Here is an 18732-nt window from a genome sequence, read left to right on the forward strand (position 1 = left end):
GTCTTTGGAGGTGGGCAGCTAGTGCTTGGGACACAGTGATTACCTCAGGATATGCAGCAACAGGTCCCCTGGCTGCCAAAAGTTGTTCTAAAACACAGCACAGACAGATGTCTATTTTAGACACCACCTATCTAGCATTTGAATAGCATGAAATATTATGTATTCATCTGAAGGGGAGATAGTGCCACAAAACACAGAACAGCACTTCCGAGACAGTGTCCGCCCGACATCGTAAAAGGCCCCATAGTGTCTGTCTTTTACTTTGGAACAAAGGGGTGGGGTCCTGATCCCCTTGCTTGCTTTAGAGTTTGTGGGGCCTTTGTTACGGCCACCTCAATTCTTCTAGAAGGTTCGACTTTTTCAGCTCTGGAAAATTCTGGGTCATTGTCGTTGCTCATCTGCCTCTTCCCCATCTCGATGCATCACTTGTTCTTGTTTAGTGGTTATATGTAAAGCGCTGTATATCGCCTTTGGTTTTAGCAGCGCTATGTAAAGATGTAAATTTAATGAATTGAAAGCGCCTTATCACTGATTGTTCATCTGTGTAACATAGTGATGACACAAAAGCCCCTCTCCTCTCCAACCCGCACTCCTATCTTGCACACTTACAGTAAAGCGCCACAAGGAGCAGGATTAAGGCACTAAACCCTCCAGCGGCAGAGCCCACCAGCATCACAAGACTTTGTCTTTTTCCTGGGCCTCCATCTGTTGAGTAAAAATAAAGAGTTAAGTATGTAGCACATTCTGAGCAAGCTCCACAAACGTGGTGTGGTATCGGAAGATGGCCACCACCCGATGGCCCCAGCCGAAGGCCCCCAAACCAGGGCCCCCAACTGCTACAGTAAGAAACAGTACATTTATACTTACCTTTATGTACAGATCTTGACGAAATTAATATGTTGGGGGGTCATTTTTTGTAGGTTGATGTTAAAACTGGATATTCTGACATATATCAATGTGTGAAGAGCTCCCCTGTGTAAGGCACCATGTACATATTCACATATTCTAGACTCACATACTTCACTGGATGGAAGAACTATGGCCTTGATGTTTTAATATCTTTCATGTCTTTAGGTGCCTGTGATAGATTCAAGATGTTGTCATTCATTCATTCATTCGCTGTCCATAGTAAGCACACTGTAATAAATTCCAATACTCCTGATATGCCAAATAGATTTATTGGAGAGACAGCACAGTACCTGCCTACAGTCCGGGCAGTCAACTCCCCCAATGTTCCATATTCCCAATCCAGAACCAAAAGGGTCATCATTACACTTAGAATGATAAAAACCATCTTAAAGAAACAATCAACTGAAAACAGACAACAAGAACAAATGTAACACAGCTATATCCTTACAAACAAATCCCACCAGATGCACACAAAACAAGACACAATAAAATAAGGTACACTACAAAAATCTGTAAACTTCGCAGGAGGCTTCCCGTCCCGACTATTTCCTTTGATCCTAGAAGCCACACTTTCATTAATATTCCTTCCACAAGCCCTCTCACACACCTCTCCTCCACTCTTGCAATCAGCCCCTCTCCTGACATGCCACACTTTACCATCTTGAGTGACCACACTGCTCTCATGTACCTTGACTGCTCTCATGGCTTTGCCTCATTTTTGGACACCTTGATCCAGTTTCCAACCTCAAAGTTGGGTACTATGTTTTTCCATTTAATATAAAAAATGTGTCTCATTTTCTCTTGTTTCTTCTCTACCTTCACTACGACTTCCTCTTTAACGACACTCCCATCCTTGTCCAACTACTTCTTTTTTAACCACTAGGGACACAGCTTAATTACAGGATCCTTACCTTTAAGCAATTTTGACAGGACTAACCTCAGTGGTGGTAAATGTTATGACATGATACAGCCACAACTTTTCCCTGAGTTTGTCCTTCCATTCTCCATCAAAATCTCTTGCCCACAAAATGTTTCAATACACGGTTGAAACGTTGCACTTGACCATTATCACTAGGCTCATACAGGGCAGTGCTCACATGACGTATGTTGCAAAATCTAAGAAACTAATTTCTTGCAACCTCAATTGCACCCCATTGTTTGTGATGAGGACCTCAGGAACACCTTCCCCAGCACAAAGCTCTTTGAAAAACTCAAAAACTGAACCTGTGGCGACATGAGATACAAACGTCACCTCTGGCCATTTAGAATGGTAATCCACCATAACTTACACTCATAGGGTAAGAAATGGAAGGGACCAGAGATGTCAAAACCCACTTTCTGCCAAGGAAACTCAGGCCACTCAACTGGACATAAAGGGCTGGCACTACTTTAAGCATTCTTTCATTGTCAGCACACATCTCACACGTACAACCCTATCCACAAGCCTCTCCAATCCTGGTCACCAAAAGATTTCCCTAATCAATCTCTTCATGGATGACATGCCTAGATGACCTTCATGAGCTAGCATCAAAATACGATCAAGTAATCCAATGGGTGGAATACATTTTCCACTCTTAAACAACAATCCTCTCTGACCCTACAGCTTCTCAGATATCCTCCAGTATGGATACAACTCCCGCAGGATCCTGCCACCTTCTCAGCCAGTCCTCCTTCACATACTCCCACACTCTCAAAAGTAAAATATCATCTTTTGCTGCAGCCTTCCACATACCTTCATTCACCCCTTCAAACTCCTTGGGCAGGACATTAGAAACACTGGAAACCACTCCTGTCTCATATTCTCTCTCACTTCCCTCCTCACTACCACTAGGAAGCCTCAACGTACAATCAGCAGTGACGTTTTTCTTTCCAGAAACATATTTAATTCTGAAATTATACTATAGAAGTCTAGACATGAACCTGGCAATGCAGGTAGTAGTACAACCACCCCCACCAGGAGGTAATACGCCAACCAACTGTTTATGGTCTGTCTTAATGGTAAAACGAGAGCCCCAAAGATAAATCCTCAAATGCTCTTCAGCCCACACACATGCCAAGAGCTCCCTTTCAATTACTGCATACTTACGCTCATCTTCACTAAGAGTATGTAATGCAAAAGCCACATTCCATTTCTCACCCCTACATTTCTGAGATAACACAGTCCCCACTCCATAAAGACTGGCATCTACAGACACAATGCCCTCTTTATTGACACAGAACGGCGTAAGAGTAGGAGATTTGACAATCTCCGATTTAACTAAATCAAAGGCATGTTGATGCTCCTCGGACCACTTAAATTCCACATTCTTCCAAGTAAGTTCCTTTAGAGGCTCCATGTTTGTTCAAAATCCTTAATGATACTGATGTGACACTCACAGATTCCAGAAAATGAGAGCAAATTTGCTTTGTTATTAGGTGCAGGGACATTAACAATGGCATACACCACTGACCGTTTTGGCACAACACGATCCTTGGACAAGGTATAACCCAAATACTCCATCCTTCAACAACTTAAACTTATCCTCCTTCAAGCTCAAACTCTGCTTTCCGAACTACGCACAAACTTTCTTCAAGTGCTCCAAATGTTCTTGCTTATTTTTTGAGAAGACCAAAATGTCATCCTGAAAGCACTTCACAAATGTTTCCATCTCCTTGAAGATGTGGAACATCACTCTCTGGAAAACGGATGCTGCCAGCAGTAGGCAGAATGGCATCCTCTTGAATTTAAATAATTCTAGAGTTATGAAAGCAGTCAACAATCTAGAGTCATCACTCAATTCAATTTGATGGCAAATCCAGTGCGCAACACGCCGCGGCTCCTTCTAACATACTAACCACCTCATTGACATTGGGTAGAGGATGGAAGTCTATCACATTGTTTGCGTTCAATGCTCTGAGATCAACACATAATCTCAGAGATTATTCAGCCTTGTGGGCCAAAACTATAGGAGCTACCCATTTAGAAGATTCTAACTCCTCAATAATTTCCCCATCCAACATGTCTTTGAGTACACAATTGAACTTTTTGTGCAAACCTCTCAGTTTTGACTTAACCTGGATTGCACCACTCCTACATTTGATGCAATGACTGTATTTTTTGTAACTTTCCCAACTTACTTGAACACATTAGGAAATTGCAGCATAAACCAGTGAATTTCCTCTGGATCACCCACAGCTAGAACAGGTTCCCTGCTGCCTGGATTTAAAATAATTCCTAGCTTCCATTGATCCCCCCACCCCAAAACATTCACTCCCTTTTTGGCCACGTATAACTTAATATGAGCCACTTTACCTTTGAACACTACATCCACCTCCATAAAACCTTCCATCTCAATAGCAGACCCATCAAAACTCTGAGCAATAACATCAGGTTCCATCAAGTCACTCAAACACTTAACTCCACCAAACCTCTCCATCAAATATTTCACAGTAATTATTGTCCACGATGAACCAGAGTCTGCCATGAGCTCTAGTTCCATATTGAGCACATGAACTGTGAATCTGGGAGGTTTAACCATTTCTCCTTTCCATTCCTGGTTAGTAAGGGATAGTACAATTCCCTTCTCCACGTCAGTATGAGCTCCACAAACACACTTTAAGCATGCAGTCTCCTTAGCTGCAACAACTTTACTACTGGACATTGCCATTCCTTTCTTCCTCTCACTTTTACACACGCATGAAAAATGTCCCTTGCGCCCACAATTGCTAAATTTTTTCCCAACAGCTGGGCACAAGGGAGACTAGTGTAAATGGTTCGGACTACCACACCTATAACAAGTGTAATCTTTTTCATATCTCTTTCCCACAGGTACCCTGTGGCCTGAATAATCTGAGCCAGCACATACTTCATCAGTAGGCTTCGCGTTCTTAGAGACACCATCCTCTACAGACTTCATCCAAATCTTAGACTGCTCTGTGGCTTTTGCAGTAGATACCGCATCTTGTAAATTCAGATCCCCCATAACCCAAAGTCGTTCTTGCACCTTTTCAACATTTACTATAATTTGATCCCTTATCGTTTCTTCTGTTATGGCAGCAAAATTGCAATATAAATCAAGACTACGTTATGCAGTCAATAAATCATCAAAGTTCTCCCCATCACATTGGACTCTAGTATAGAACCTGTATCTACTCAACGCCAGACTCAGAGACGGTTTCAACCTCAGCTCCATTCTTAGATGAGCTTCCTCAAAAGCACTATGCTGCCCTTCACCTTGAGGTGGCACAGGTGGTAAAGCCCTAAAACTAACTGACCTTCCAAACAGCAAACAATAGACCAGCATATTCTTTTTCCTTTTAGCACCCTATCTATCCCCACCAATAGCCTTCAGATTGTGAGAAACACCTCCTTCCACCTTACCCAAGGTATCGAGGGTCACCTTCACTCTGTGGAAATGTATCCGGTGGTTCAAAGGGCAGGTTTCAGACAGTTTGTGAATGCATAGAGGTAGCTATGGTGATAACCCAATGCAGACGCTACAAAACGATACTGTAAAGATTATTATAAGCTAATGTTGAAACTTGAGAATCAACAGTAAATAACAGCACACACTGTCTTAAACTGCTGTGTGCATCAGTGGTAGAACAACTAGTTAGTTGGTTAATAATACTTTATTCGAATTCAAAATTCATGAAGTCATAAAAGCAACAGGTTCATAGAAAGACAAAAGTAAACCACAATAAAAGATTGTTAAATAGGACATACAATGATTACCTAAAAATTAATTAAACTTTTCCTTTTCCTTAAAATACTTTTTAAAAAGCCCAGCATAATCGACACACAATATTCATCCTGTAAAGAGACTAAAAACAATAAAGCAGGGCGACAATGTCTCCATGAACCATGTTTTTTTTTAAATGGCTTGATCCATCTTGATCTTTCCTTCGAGTAAAATTTACAAAAACAAATTACATGCAGGGTTGATTGGGTAGACAGATTATCACACGGACAATTACAAAGATTTCTCGCCCAATCATTAACTGCGGGAAAGGAGACTAAACGGAAAAAGACATCGAACCTAAGTCTAGTTAATAAAAATCGGTCAAAGGCCACCTGACACCAGGTTAAGTAAGGCTGAATATTATAGGAGACCAGTATACGTTGGTGTTGCAAAACAAGATTCTTATTAAATTCAACGCCTAGTCTAAGTGAATCAACGTGAGACCAACATAGCTCCTTCAAGTCCTTTCTTGTTATCCTGCGCAATGACTCTGGTTGATGATAAAACTCGGGTCTGCCAAGATCCCTAGTGAAATTACAAATATACTGCAACCAGGGTATCCTGAGGGCCCTATCCAGGCCCATGCAATCCTTGAGGATATTTCTATTTAACGTTAGGTCCGGCGAGGTCCATACTCTATACCATAGCAAAACTGGTTGTATGCTGATCAGGTCACTCACATAACGCACACCTAACTCAGCATTTAATTAAATTAATTTAATTGTGGGTTTATATAGCGCTAGAATCGACTCCCAGAGGAGTATCTCTGCGCTTCGACCACTGGGGAACCCGTCCTGGCTCACCCTGAGAGATGGTCCCTAATGGGTATCTCCAAGGTGCGACCAAGCATCCCTGGCGGTCTGGGGGGGCCGTTGTGAAGATGAGGCAAGCTAATGCCCAGATTTGCCGAGTGTGGTCCCTGACTAGAGTAGGCACTGAAGCGAGAATTATCAAGTCCGCTGACCCTGGTCCAAGACCCTGCCGCGTCAGGAATTGAACCCTGGTCCCGGGCCATCCTCTGCTTACGGGTCTGCCGCCTCTAACCAGTGAGCCACACTTCTCCACACTGTTAATGACAGTTAAAGACAGGGGAACTAACAGGGGTTGCCAGAATAAATCTCAAAAATGCATTCTCAACTTTTTGTATAGAGGAAGAATTACAAATCCCCCAAATACCTGCCCCATATGTGGCTATACTGATGCACTTGGCTTGATACATTTTTAGCAGAATCACAGGTGGTCTCTTCCCCAGCTTTTTCGAGAAAGTCATAAGTGCAGCAGTGGCTTTCTTGAATGACAATGTCCTGTTTCTGATGGCTGGCCCCCAGGACCCCTTTTCCTCAAGGACTATACCCAGGTATGAGAAACTTTTTGTTGTGGCCAATTCCTCCATCCCAACAAACAGGCGGCACACTCTTTTCTTACTACTACCACAGAACATTACAAATGACTTGGATACGTTGAGTTTTAACCCCCTGTTGTCCATAAAGTTTAAGTAAGTGTTCAGAGCAGTTTGGAGACCTCTTTGAGTCCGGGACATGATCACTGCATCATCAGCATATAAGAGGGACGCAATTTGGTGCTGATTGACCTGAGGGGAGTCGCGTGCTGCAGCAACTAGAACTTTTTCTAGGTCATTAATGTACAAGTTGAACAAAAGTGGGGCGAGTACGCACCCTTGTCTCACTCCCCTCTTTACATAAAAAGGCTTGGTGCATTCACCATTGATGCCGTACCTAACTTTCGCCCTGGCACCGGCGTACAACTGTCTTAGGAAGGAAATAAGTACTTCATCTACCTTCATGTCACTCAGGATCTGCCACAATCGATTGTGAATAACACAATCGAAAGCAGCGCTTAGGTCAACAAACACTACAAAAAGTTTACCTTCTTTAGCCTGGGTATATTTACCCAATAGTGATGTAAAATTAAGGACCTGTTCCACGGTGCCGCAGCCCTTACGAAAGCCATATTGAACCGGCGACAAAATATTGGCCTCAGCAGCCCATAATTGTAAGCGATTCAAGATAACTCGCCCGGTGACTTTCATAAAGGAATCCAGGAGGGATATGGGTCGATAACAAGAAGGTTTATCCCGGTCCCCTTTTTTAAATATAGGTATGATTATAGAGTCTGCCCAGGTGTCAATAAAGCCCCGCGCACAACTAGCCTCCAATACACGCGTGAGTAGGGGCGACCAGAGCTCAGGCTGATATTTGAATAGATCTATGGGGACACCATCTGCGCCTGGCGCTTTGTTACCTTTGCTCTGGGTGATTGCATCTGAGATTTCATTTACGGTAACATCTAACTTGATCGGAGTGAAATCGCCCACCTTTTGACCCTGGGTAACAATCATCATATCAACCAATTTATCTTTCCCTCCTGGGTTATAAACCTCGGCAAAGAAATATTTCCAGGAATCTTCTGTGATAGCCACTTCCATCCTATCAATTTCCCCTGTAGTAAAGAAAGGTGCCTTAACAGCTAACCAAAAGGCAGAGCATTCCTTTTCCAAGGACGTGTTATATAAACATTCCCACGCATCATTCTTAATTGCGCATTTACGTGACTTCCTAGCCTGATTGTACACACGTCTAAGGTATATAATTTCAGATTGATTCCTCGGATTATTCCTTAAAGCATTCTTTAAGGCGGTGTGGGCCTTAGTACAGGCTGAGTCGAACCACCCTTTTCTGGCTACATTCCCCTCTTTAATTGGACGTTGTAGGTCCTCTTTGATTGTCTTTGTAATTATTGCAAAAGAGTCCAGGATGTCTGAATATAATGCTTCGTCCTGAAGGCAAACATTGATGGAAGTTAACGCTTTTTTAATTATGCTCCTATTCATGACCTCTTGGTTACACTTTGACCATCTAAGGGCATACCCGTTCATTCTATTTAGGGTGCAGTTACTTGTCCAGGCCAATTTCTCCACCGCAATGCAGTCTGATTTGCAGGGGAGCTGTATACAAAAGCTTAGTGGGAGATGGTCACTCACCCCAAGTGTATGTGTAGCAAAATCGGTTAACCAACAGGAGTGGGAGTTGGTGACGGTAATAAAGTCGATCAGCGTACTAAACCCTCTCTCCACATACGTCGAGCTAAACTCCACAGGGGGCCTGCAGAGCAGATTGACAAAGCCCAGGTCGAATGATGCCATCATGTCATTAAATGAGTCGCCCCCACTATTATGTGCAAAATGTGGTTGATATTCAGATTTATATTTTTCCTGATCACCACAGCCACTCAAATAATGTTTACAGAGGTGGTGGTTGAAGTCGCCTCCCCAAATGATAATTGAATCCCTTGGAGATGAATCTACTAGAGCCCTTAGATCCTTAATAAGAGTATTTATCATACCGTTAACTAAACCCTTCTCGATACTATTATACATGTTAACGATAAACATCTCCAACTTGGGAGTCACCCGGATTAGGATTATTTGATAGTGGTTGCATAAACCCACCATTTTTACTGACAGAAACTCCATCAAGTTGGATAAATAAATAATCAGGCCGCCCTTGTTTCTCCCAGATGTGGAGGGACTAGCAGGTTGATGGAAAGTTCTATAACCGGTGATATGGATGGCGTCCAGAGACCAAGTCTCTTGCAGACATAATATATCTATGTCCTTAATATAATCAATCCATATGGGATTATCAATCTTGGAACGGAGACCTGCTACGTTCCAGAAGGCAATCCTGGTTCCTTTATTATTAACAACCCCTAATTGATCAGGCAAAAAAGTTGCCTTCAGTTGATCGCCTGCACAGGCTATCACTGTTAGTTCTTTCAAATCAGTTGTGGCAGAGTTGACAACAGCCTCAGTGGTTGGGCGTCAGTCGACTCCTTCAAGTCCGCTCAAAACTGAGAAGCGATTGACCCCTTCTAGGCTATGATATTGGCCAACATTCCTACACCACATCTGATTAGGGAACGTTTTCCTGGGGTATTCCCAACCCGGGTTAAGTGAGGTGCGAGTACTCTTCCTACCACCAAGCTCAGAGACCTTACTAAGGTTTGGTCTGTTCAGCTCCCTGTAAAAGTAATCCAGTGGGAGGATCTCAATACCCGTCAATTGTGGCTTAGCATTGAATATGGACTCATCGATGATTCGTCTAACCAAGAAGGGATTATTGAAATTAAGTATAATACAACCCCCAACTTTAGTCTTCCTGGTTCTACCAATTCAGGACACTCTACGAACCATTATTAAATCATTCCAAATGTTGTTACCCGCCGATGTATTCTTTGTAACCCAGTGGAGCACCTTATTTTTTAGCTGCCCAAAGTCCTCTCTAACGCCCTTATTTAATACAGGGACATTTGCGAGCACTACTACTAGGGGTGAACATGCTGGGGGAAGATTAATAACTGGTGGGGAGACCCGTTCGACCTGTTCAACCTGTTCAACCAACTCTGTCTCCCCCATACAATTATCACTGGTTTGTGAGGATGTAATAATAGGTGATGTAGATTCAGCTATTTTGGCAATTTTAGTTGGAGGGAGTATCAGAGGTAAAGTAGTGGTACTGTTTCCGCCAGTAAGAGTTGCAACTACAGGAATGGATGGTCCTTGAGGGGTTAAGTTATTGCTAACCGCTATCTCAGTACAAGTGTTCGACTTGGGAAGTGTTATATTATCGAGCCTACATGTGTTAACATTGACAAGGTCACCCATGGCGTCTAACTTCCCGTTAATGATTTTCAATCTCTCGATTATTGGAAGGGTAAAGGATCGCAATAGGTGGGTTAAATTAGAAAATGATACTACTCATCCCTACCACTAAATATGACTCTATTATTTAACTCAGGAGGCTGCGGAACCGGATCTAACGGGGCTTGGGTATTCCTCTTAGATTTTTTAGTGGCTTTCTTAGGGCACGTTACACTCTGTGTACCAGACAGCTTTAGAATTTTAGGTTTCCTGCCTGTTTGGCAGCTCCCGCCCCTTTTCCTTTTCCCTTTCCTATCAGTGCTAGGTGGGGCCACTACCGAAATGGCTTCGAGGTCAACAAGATCTGCTGGCTGTAAACTTTTCCTGGGCTCAATCGGATAAAAGCCCTCAGATGAATCGAGACTACTGAAAGAGTTATTACTCTTGGACACAACTTCCTCTCCAGGCGGGTAGTCAGAATGAATAGAACAACTAACTGTGAACTTTGGAAAACTGCTGTGTGCATCAGTTGTAGATAAAGGCTCACTGTATATAATGTCTTCTTGGTCATATATAAGGGAACAAAAATGCTTCTGACACATTTTTATTATAACTTTTCAGCCTGATGCACAGCAGTCACACTTCTCTACAGCATGGCTTAAAGGCACTGGCAAAGTCAATATCTCTGGCTAAACACTTATAAGATCCCAAAGCAAAACCTATTGGCTATGCCAATGCTTATTAAGCAGGTGAAGGCCTACACACTTTGCATTTTTTGTTTCACAAATGATTTCTATTTTGTGCTGAGCAATTTTGTGAACCTTTTTCCTGCAGAAAACTCATTTGAATACAATATTTCTGTGAAGTCACTGCCAAGAGAGACTTCCTGCTCAAACCAGTTTCCCCCCAGTGTCTGGTGTGACTTTTATAGCTGAACATTCAGTTTTCAACTGAGAGCGGCCTGTACACTGTGCAGTTTCATCCAGACCCACAACAAGTCTCCCTCTTCTGATAAATTCAACAAAATTGGCCGTGAACCTCGAAAATATCCTTTTCTGCCTACCAGGCTCCTCTCTGCGGGGGGGGGGGGGGGGGGGTCTGCCTCTCACCAGCAGACACAGGACGATGCACGGCACATTTTCACTGCCTTTTTCGGCATATTCAGTGAGAAGTAATTGTTCTTGGAGTGAGTTTGCTGTCTTTGTAACAAAGCTAAATACATAGATTATCTGTGGAAGCCCTGAGTCTGCAAACAGAAATGTAACACCCAAGATGTGCTGCAAAGTCAGACAAAGGAGAACAGATATGAATAGATTCACTCCAGGGGCGCAACTGGACCTGACCTTCTCAAGGCTTCCTCAGAGCCAACATGGAGCAATATATTGAGATTTGTAAACATAGTGAACAAAACTGATAAGATTACAACAAATGTTATTTTTTGGGGAGATTTATACCTTATAGGCTGCTGTCTTTGAAAAGGGATTTAGTGCATTTAAAACTAAAAAGAACCTTCTATTAATTTTAATATGGAACATATTAGAACCCTTTTTGCAAAGTATTTTCAAGAAGAAAATCCTTTTTGCAAATTCTCACACAATTCTTTATGGGGCAGGAAAAACTTCTCGTGAAAGATGTATAAACACAGGCAGATCCAGGAAGGGTCTCCCTCTGAGTGTTGACTGAACGCATGCTTTCAGTCTGTCCAGAAGGACATTCAGCATTTCTATTTTTGGTACTGCACATATGTGTGCGTGTCTCCACATATGAATCTTAGTGGGTTGACACACATCATGTTGGGGGTGGGGGTGTGACTCGCAAATTATCAATTTGATTTTTAACACACCTTTCCTTCCTCCTGAGATTGAGGGAGGGCCAATCTGTTGTCAATATTACTGCTTCCACCTCCAGGTAAGCACAAGAAGGGTTTTCTGTTACCTTCCTCTCTGGCAAACATGACTTTCCTGATAATGCCGGAATGACTCCGACTGGCCAGTTGGAGGTCAGACGCCGCATCACGTGGACCGCTGTGAAAATCTACTTCAGATGCTTGAGTTCTTTAAGGGAATGGGCAACCGATAGCAAATCAAGTCATTCAATTTTAAGACAGATTCTTGGCCCATACGTACTCCATGAGTAAATTCTCATTCCAAAATACTGCCGTGCTTCAAGTCGCCCATCTCAGCTTTCAAAAGCAAGAAACCGTTCATGTACTCAGAGAGGAACAAGGGGCTTGAGACTATTAAATAGACTTTCTGGTTCCCAAGTCAACAGGGGGATTCCAGATGATCCTCGGTATCAAGAAGTCAATCTACGGGTACAGAAGATTCCCTTCGAAGTGAAGACCCCGTAAAGAAACATTCCGAAGGAAGCATTCACAGTAATGCTCAGTCTCCTGGATGCCTATCTTCATATTCCTGTAACGCCCTGAACGTCTCAGGATCGTTTAACAGACACGACAATGAGGACGCAACCACTAGTGAAGGGTTAGTTGTTTTAATGAAGGCAAATATAATACAAAGAATAAACAAAAGTTATAGTCACTGGAATCCTCCAGGCTAAGTACGTTACCAGCCCACAGCACGGATGGTCCTAACCGTCCTCTGCATATACGCCGGTCCCGGCGTATGCCAACAGAGGGCAGAAATGAAATGGCCGACAATGCCAATCGGTAGGCTGTGAGGGGCACGAAGAGTGTTGGGGAGAATCGAGGAGTCAGGGAAACACCCAGCCGGGGTCTCTACCTGAAGGGAGCAGCCGCTCAACCTCTTCCTCAGACTGCACCGGGACGCGGAGTCACCTCCTGGTGATGCGTCACCGATACCCCAATCACAAGCAAGAAGACTGAACCGAGAGCAGCCGCTCGATCGATCCTGTGGACTTCCGAGTCTGTAACGCGGCAAACACCTCCTGGTGTGCGTTACAGCTGGCAGTCCCTGTGTCTCTGGTCGGGCTGGGAGTTACGACTCCAACCAGCAAAAGCGCCACTGCGCTTGGACTCAGCCGAGTCAAAAAGCGAAGCTCAATGGTTGACCGGTAGAGCTTCCGGGTCCTTCACAGGTGACGATGGGGCAAGACACGGCCCAGGGAGTAACGACTCGACCTACCTCCGTTCTTGCCTTACTGGAGCACCACTCCGGAACACTGCTCTTCACGAAGCAGGTACGTCGGTGTGAACACAATATCCGACAGCGTTGTACCTCCCGGTTCCTCCCTTTATAGGGCGTGTTTTCCTTGAGTTATGTAACAGCTCTCCTGTTTACATAAGGGCGTGTTTCCTTGAGTTATGTAACAGCTCTCCTGTTTACATAAGGGCGTGTTTCCCTTGAGTTATGCAACAGCTCTCCTGTTTACATAAGGGCGTGTTTTCCTTGAGTTATGTAACAGCTCTCCTGTTTACATAAGGGCGTGTTTCCCTTGTATGACAGGAATTCTTGACAATTCCAGAGCTGGATGCCACCAAAAATACTGGATTTTGCCATTTGGACATTGCTCTCTTTCCTTGAAAACTCATTGTTTTAAAAAAAAGATTTTGTTGACACTTCATACCTTTTAAAATGTATTGCTGATTTGCACATCTGTCCTTGTACTGTCCGTGATGGCACGAAGGAACCATCCACCGGTACGAGCTGTGTTCGAAGCTCGCCGGGCAGGAAGGTCTCGTGCATCACTTCCGGCTGTAGCGCTTCGGACGCACGGGGCAGCGGTCTAGTTGCTGCACCCGGCGTCGGAAGAAGGCGCATAAATTGAACACATGACGCGGCCGTGCCGATGGCTCGCAGAAGGCGCGCCTAAGGCAAGCCCGTCTGCGCTTGTCCGCGCCCGACCGGGGCCTGGGGCCAGAACCCCCACACCTCTTCCCCCAGGACGACTTAGGTATTCTAGTGCACAACTGCTGCAGCTAAATCCCCACCCCAGGGCTAACTGTCTTCATCATCTATATGCCGACAACCCGAGCTCCAAATGCCCTCACTGCCACTTCACATTTCTCTCCCATTGCCGCCCACCCCCTTCCTCAAGCTGTGCTTATAGTATCTTCCTTTTAAATTGTAGATCCCTTCCCAAGCACTCCACGGAAATCTCGTTCCTCTTACAAGATTCCTCCCCTGAGGTGCTTTTCTTACCTGAAACCTGGCTCAGCGCTTGCTCTGATCCGGATATAGAACAAACTCTGCCCCAGGGATATGTGATTCAAAGAATGGATAGAACATCAGGCAAAGGCGGGGGAATCGCGATTATCTATAGGGACCACCTTACCTGCCGCCTACTCGGCAGCTCTCTCCCGGACTGCGATAATGCTTGCTTCTCATTAGAACTCTCCCCTCTCCTCGCACTCTCAGGCATATTGATCTATCGTCCACCGGGCGCAGTAGGTTCCTTTTGCAACTCTGTGGTAGAAACTACCATCAATTTAGCTAGCACTTCCGCGAACTTTACGCTTCTGGGTGATCTCAATCTTCACTTTGATGATCCTAGATCCACAGTAGCAGCTGAACTAGCAAAGGACCTTGCGTCTATCCAGCTGGTGCAAAATGTTCTTCTTCCTACACACTTGCAGGGACACTGCCTTGACCCAGTGTTCTCTAATCATGAGACTCTCCAGGGAAATGATCCTATCCCTATCCCCTGTTCCGACCACCTTCTGGTGCCCCTCTCCCTGCGCCCTCAAACTCCTACCCCCCCCAGTCCATCCTCTTCGGACCCTCACACGCCCCTGGTCCAAACTCCCCCAGGAGAATTGGATCCATGAACTCGAAAACAATAGACCGCAGTTGCTCCCCTGTCCAGTCACAATTTATAACAATCTCTGCAGCTGGATAAATGACTCACTGAATCAGGTCCTCCCTAAAGTACAGATCACCAAAAAGTATGGCTCACTTAAATCACCTTGGTACTCAGCTGAACTGCGCATCATGAAGCAGAGATGTAAAATTCTAGAAAGGAACTGGAGGAAAGATTTTGCAGCCGACAGCAAGCTCACCTATAGGAATGCTATACGCACATACAGAGAGAAAATGAAGAAAGCTCAGGCAGCCTACTACGAGGAAAAAATTAATTCCCCCAGAGAGACCTTTGTCATCATTAAAAGGCTCCTAAAAATCCCGGTCCTCCCCGTCCCCATGCACCCCCTTGGAACTCGCTGCGAAAACCAGGCCGAGTTCTTTGATAACAAAATTCAGAACATTATAAAAACTCTCCCCCAAATCGACCCTGTATCGATGAGCCCCCCAGTAGACTGCCCCCCATCACTCACTGCCTAGAATGCTTTCCCCCTCTCCCCTTGGAATCTTTTCTCACACTTATGCCTACAGTAAAAAGCGGTTCATCAAGAGACCCAGCGCCCATGCACATCTTAACCAAAGCTGCATCCATTATCGATCCTACTATCACCCACACCATCAACGCCTCACTGTGCACAGGAATAGTTCCCCAACTATGGAAAGAAGCAATGTTTAAGACCCTTCTCAAGAAGCCACACCTTGATCTCTCAGATCTGGACAACTACCACACCATCTCTCTTCTATCTGGGATCTCAAAAATCGCCGAAAAATATGTCAATCAGACCCTCTTTAATTTCCTGGAAACCTCCATCTTTCTACATCCATCCCAAACAGGCTTCCAGCCTAGGCACAGTACGGAGACTGCTCTGCTGGCAGTTGTGGAGGAAACCAGGAAAACTCTAGATGCAGGAGGTGCGGCAGCCATCGTCCTTTTGGACTTGAGTGCAGCCTTTCGATACGGTGAACCACCAGGTCCTGATACACCGTCTCGAAAACCTGGGAGTAGTTGGAAATGCCCTGAGTTGGTTGCGCTCCTATCTGAAGGAACACTCGTTTCAGGTTTTTGAAGAGGGCATAAGCTCCAAACCCCGTCCCCTCCAGTGTGGTGTACCTCAGGGCTCATCGCTGAGTCCTACACTTTTTAACGCATATATGGTCCCTTTGGCATCAATTGTGGCTCCATTTGGGATCCATATGGTCACCTACGCCAACGACACCCAACTGGTCGTAGCCCTAAACCAATCTTCTCCATACTCTACGACCCTGAAAGCCTGTCTTTCGGAGGTGGTAAAATGGATGGGGTCTTCCCACCTGAAATAAAATGGAGGAAAGACCGAGGTCATGATCCTAGGTAATTTCGACAACACGTCACTCAGAACCTTCTGGCTGGCATGCATGGGCCCAGTTCCAACCCCTAAGCATGAAATTAAGAGTCTGGGCATCTGGCTAGACAATAACCTGACATTTCACGTGCAAGCCAGCAAGACTGTGACAATCTGCTTTGGCCTGCTCAGAATGGCAAGGAAGGTTCACCCCCTGGTCCCTCCCCAAGCCAGGAAAATCATGGTCCAGTCTATTGTGCTCTCTAGACTGGATTATGGCAATGCGCTCTATCTGGGAGCCCCTACCTCAGTGATCAATAAACTACAGATCATCCAGAACTATGCAGCCAGACTGCTGACAGGAACACCTAAATTTCTCTCCGCAAAACCAGCCCTTCGTCTCCTACACTGGCTCCACGTGAAAGAGCGAATTGGCTTGAAATCCCTCTGTATCGTCCATAGATCCCTACAGGGGATAGGCCCTCCCGTGATCTCAGCCATAGTTCATCCTTACAAAGCAAGGAGAAAGCTTCGCTCGGATGACCTCCACCTCATCGAGATCCCCAGAATCAAACGAGCCAGAAGTGGTGGCAGACTCTTCTCTCTGAATGCAGGCAGACTTTGGAACGCTCTTCCGCATCACCTCCGGAAAGAGGCCAGTCACTGTGCCTTCAGGAAACACCTCAACCTTTCTATTCCCCTAAATCAATTCATCCTGCCGCGTCCACACGTTAACCAGTCATGCCTAGCGCTGGGAGGCCTCCGGGTAGCCATGCGCTCTACAAGTGTACCTTTCATTTAATTTAATTGGAAATCTTTCCAATATAGGTGAACTACTCGTTCTCTCTCCTATTCAATGTAAACTCCTTTCTGTATTACCGTTTTGCTTGGAGAGTTCTCTGGAAAATCTTGATGTCCTTATCCTAAGAATGGAATGGGCAGCAATTTGACCATTTCAAGATCCTGTGACGAGGAGATTCTGGTCTCCCATGTCCTGAAAGTTTTTTCGTCTCTTGTTCTATATTTAGGCATTCTTCTGCTCCTTGGGTCTTGTATCTGGTCTTAGAATCAATTCAGGTATCCCTTTTTTAAACTTTATCTTCAGTGGATCTTGCATTTCTGACAATGAAGTTTGTTTCTCTGGATTTTAATCTCTTCAGCTCGTTGGAATTGGTGATCTCGTTTTTCTGTATTGTGCAGACCCCCCTTTCTGAAACTCCTTGAGGATGGTTTTGTGCTTTGTCCAGATCTTGAAATTCTCCCCAAGGCAGCAACCTTAGCTCATTAAGATACAGAGATTGCTTTGTCCGTCTCCCCCGTTCTTCTCCTGGTGGGGAAGCCTTACATTCAAAGGGTGTAAAGAGGCCAATTATGGTCTCCTGAGATGCAGACTACTAGTGAAGCTTAACCTGAATGTCGCCTATAGTGGAAGGGGAATAACCACTACCGCTAGCAAGAGGGGAGCGGGAGTAAAGAGCTCTGCTGTTCAAACACTGGAGCCCTGATATCAGGGACAGTGTGTATTGTTTGTGAATGCCGGAATCTACTCCTTTTTTCATAAAAGCGATTATTTGACTGCTGCTGAATGTAGTTTGAGTTGTGCTCTGAGGGTGTTTACCTCCATGTGTAGACCTCCCCTCTGAGAAGCGTTGGACTGCTCGACCCACGCTACCACTGAGAGTCAAGTGCTAAAGGGCTAGTTGCCCGGTTGCTCGGAACCCATAGTAGGAAAAGCCCCAGGACATCAGGAGTAAATGACCTCAACCCCTACAGTTGGGTCCAATAACTCTTGCTTGTCCCACGGCCCTCTGGACGGGGTTCTGCCAATGGCACTATTGATAATGCCATGGAGGGCTTTTCACCCAACAGCCGAGCTGTTCTGTGATCATGCCTATTTAGGATTGCAGAACTCCAAAGCAATGTGCAGAATCCCCATTACACATGATTGTACTTTATTCCATATAATATATTGTCTCTACATTCTTAGCGGGATCTGGTGGCTTAGTGGACTAATGCGTTCACTGTAGATGCCTGTGTTTGACCACATGGGCACAGGTTCAAATCCTTGCGGATCCATTCAGCTGTTCATACTTCTGAGATTGATAAAATGGGTACCATTAGGTTAGGTAACAATAAACATCTGTTATTCAGTGCCAAGATGCACTTCTGGGTGAACGTGCACTTTAAAAATACACATGTTATGTTCTACTAACATGATGACATCCTAAACGTTTACGGGCCTATATATAAACTGCATTTGTAGTATATTAAGTGGTGTAATTGTAATACTACTCGTGGTACCCCCTACCCTAAAGGAGACCTTCCCTCTCTCCTATTCAAAG

The 18732-nt window shown here is 44.7% G+C and overlaps 1 protein-coding gene across 1 annotated transcript in view; it reads right to left on the reverse strand.

Moving 5' to 3' along the window:
• LOC146788765 (uncharacterized) overlaps positions 1 to 18732 on the reverse strand; it is a 180042-nt gene that overhangs the window by 24319 nt on the left and 136991 nt on the right. Inside the window, exon 3 of the mRNA XM_085629933.1 lies at positions 610 to 705. Within this exon, the coding sequence (XP_085486059.1) occupies positions 610 to 705 (96 nt within the window). The remainder of the gene's footprint in view (positions 1 to 609; positions 706 to 18732) is intronic.

This window comes from Triturus cristatus, chromosome 10, assembly GCF_964204655.1.
Source record: "Triturus cristatus chromosome 10, aTriCri1.1, whole genome shotgun sequence".
Classification (NCBI taxonomy): Eukaryota; Metazoa; Chordata; class Amphibia; order Caudata; family Salamandridae; genus Triturus; species Triturus cristatus.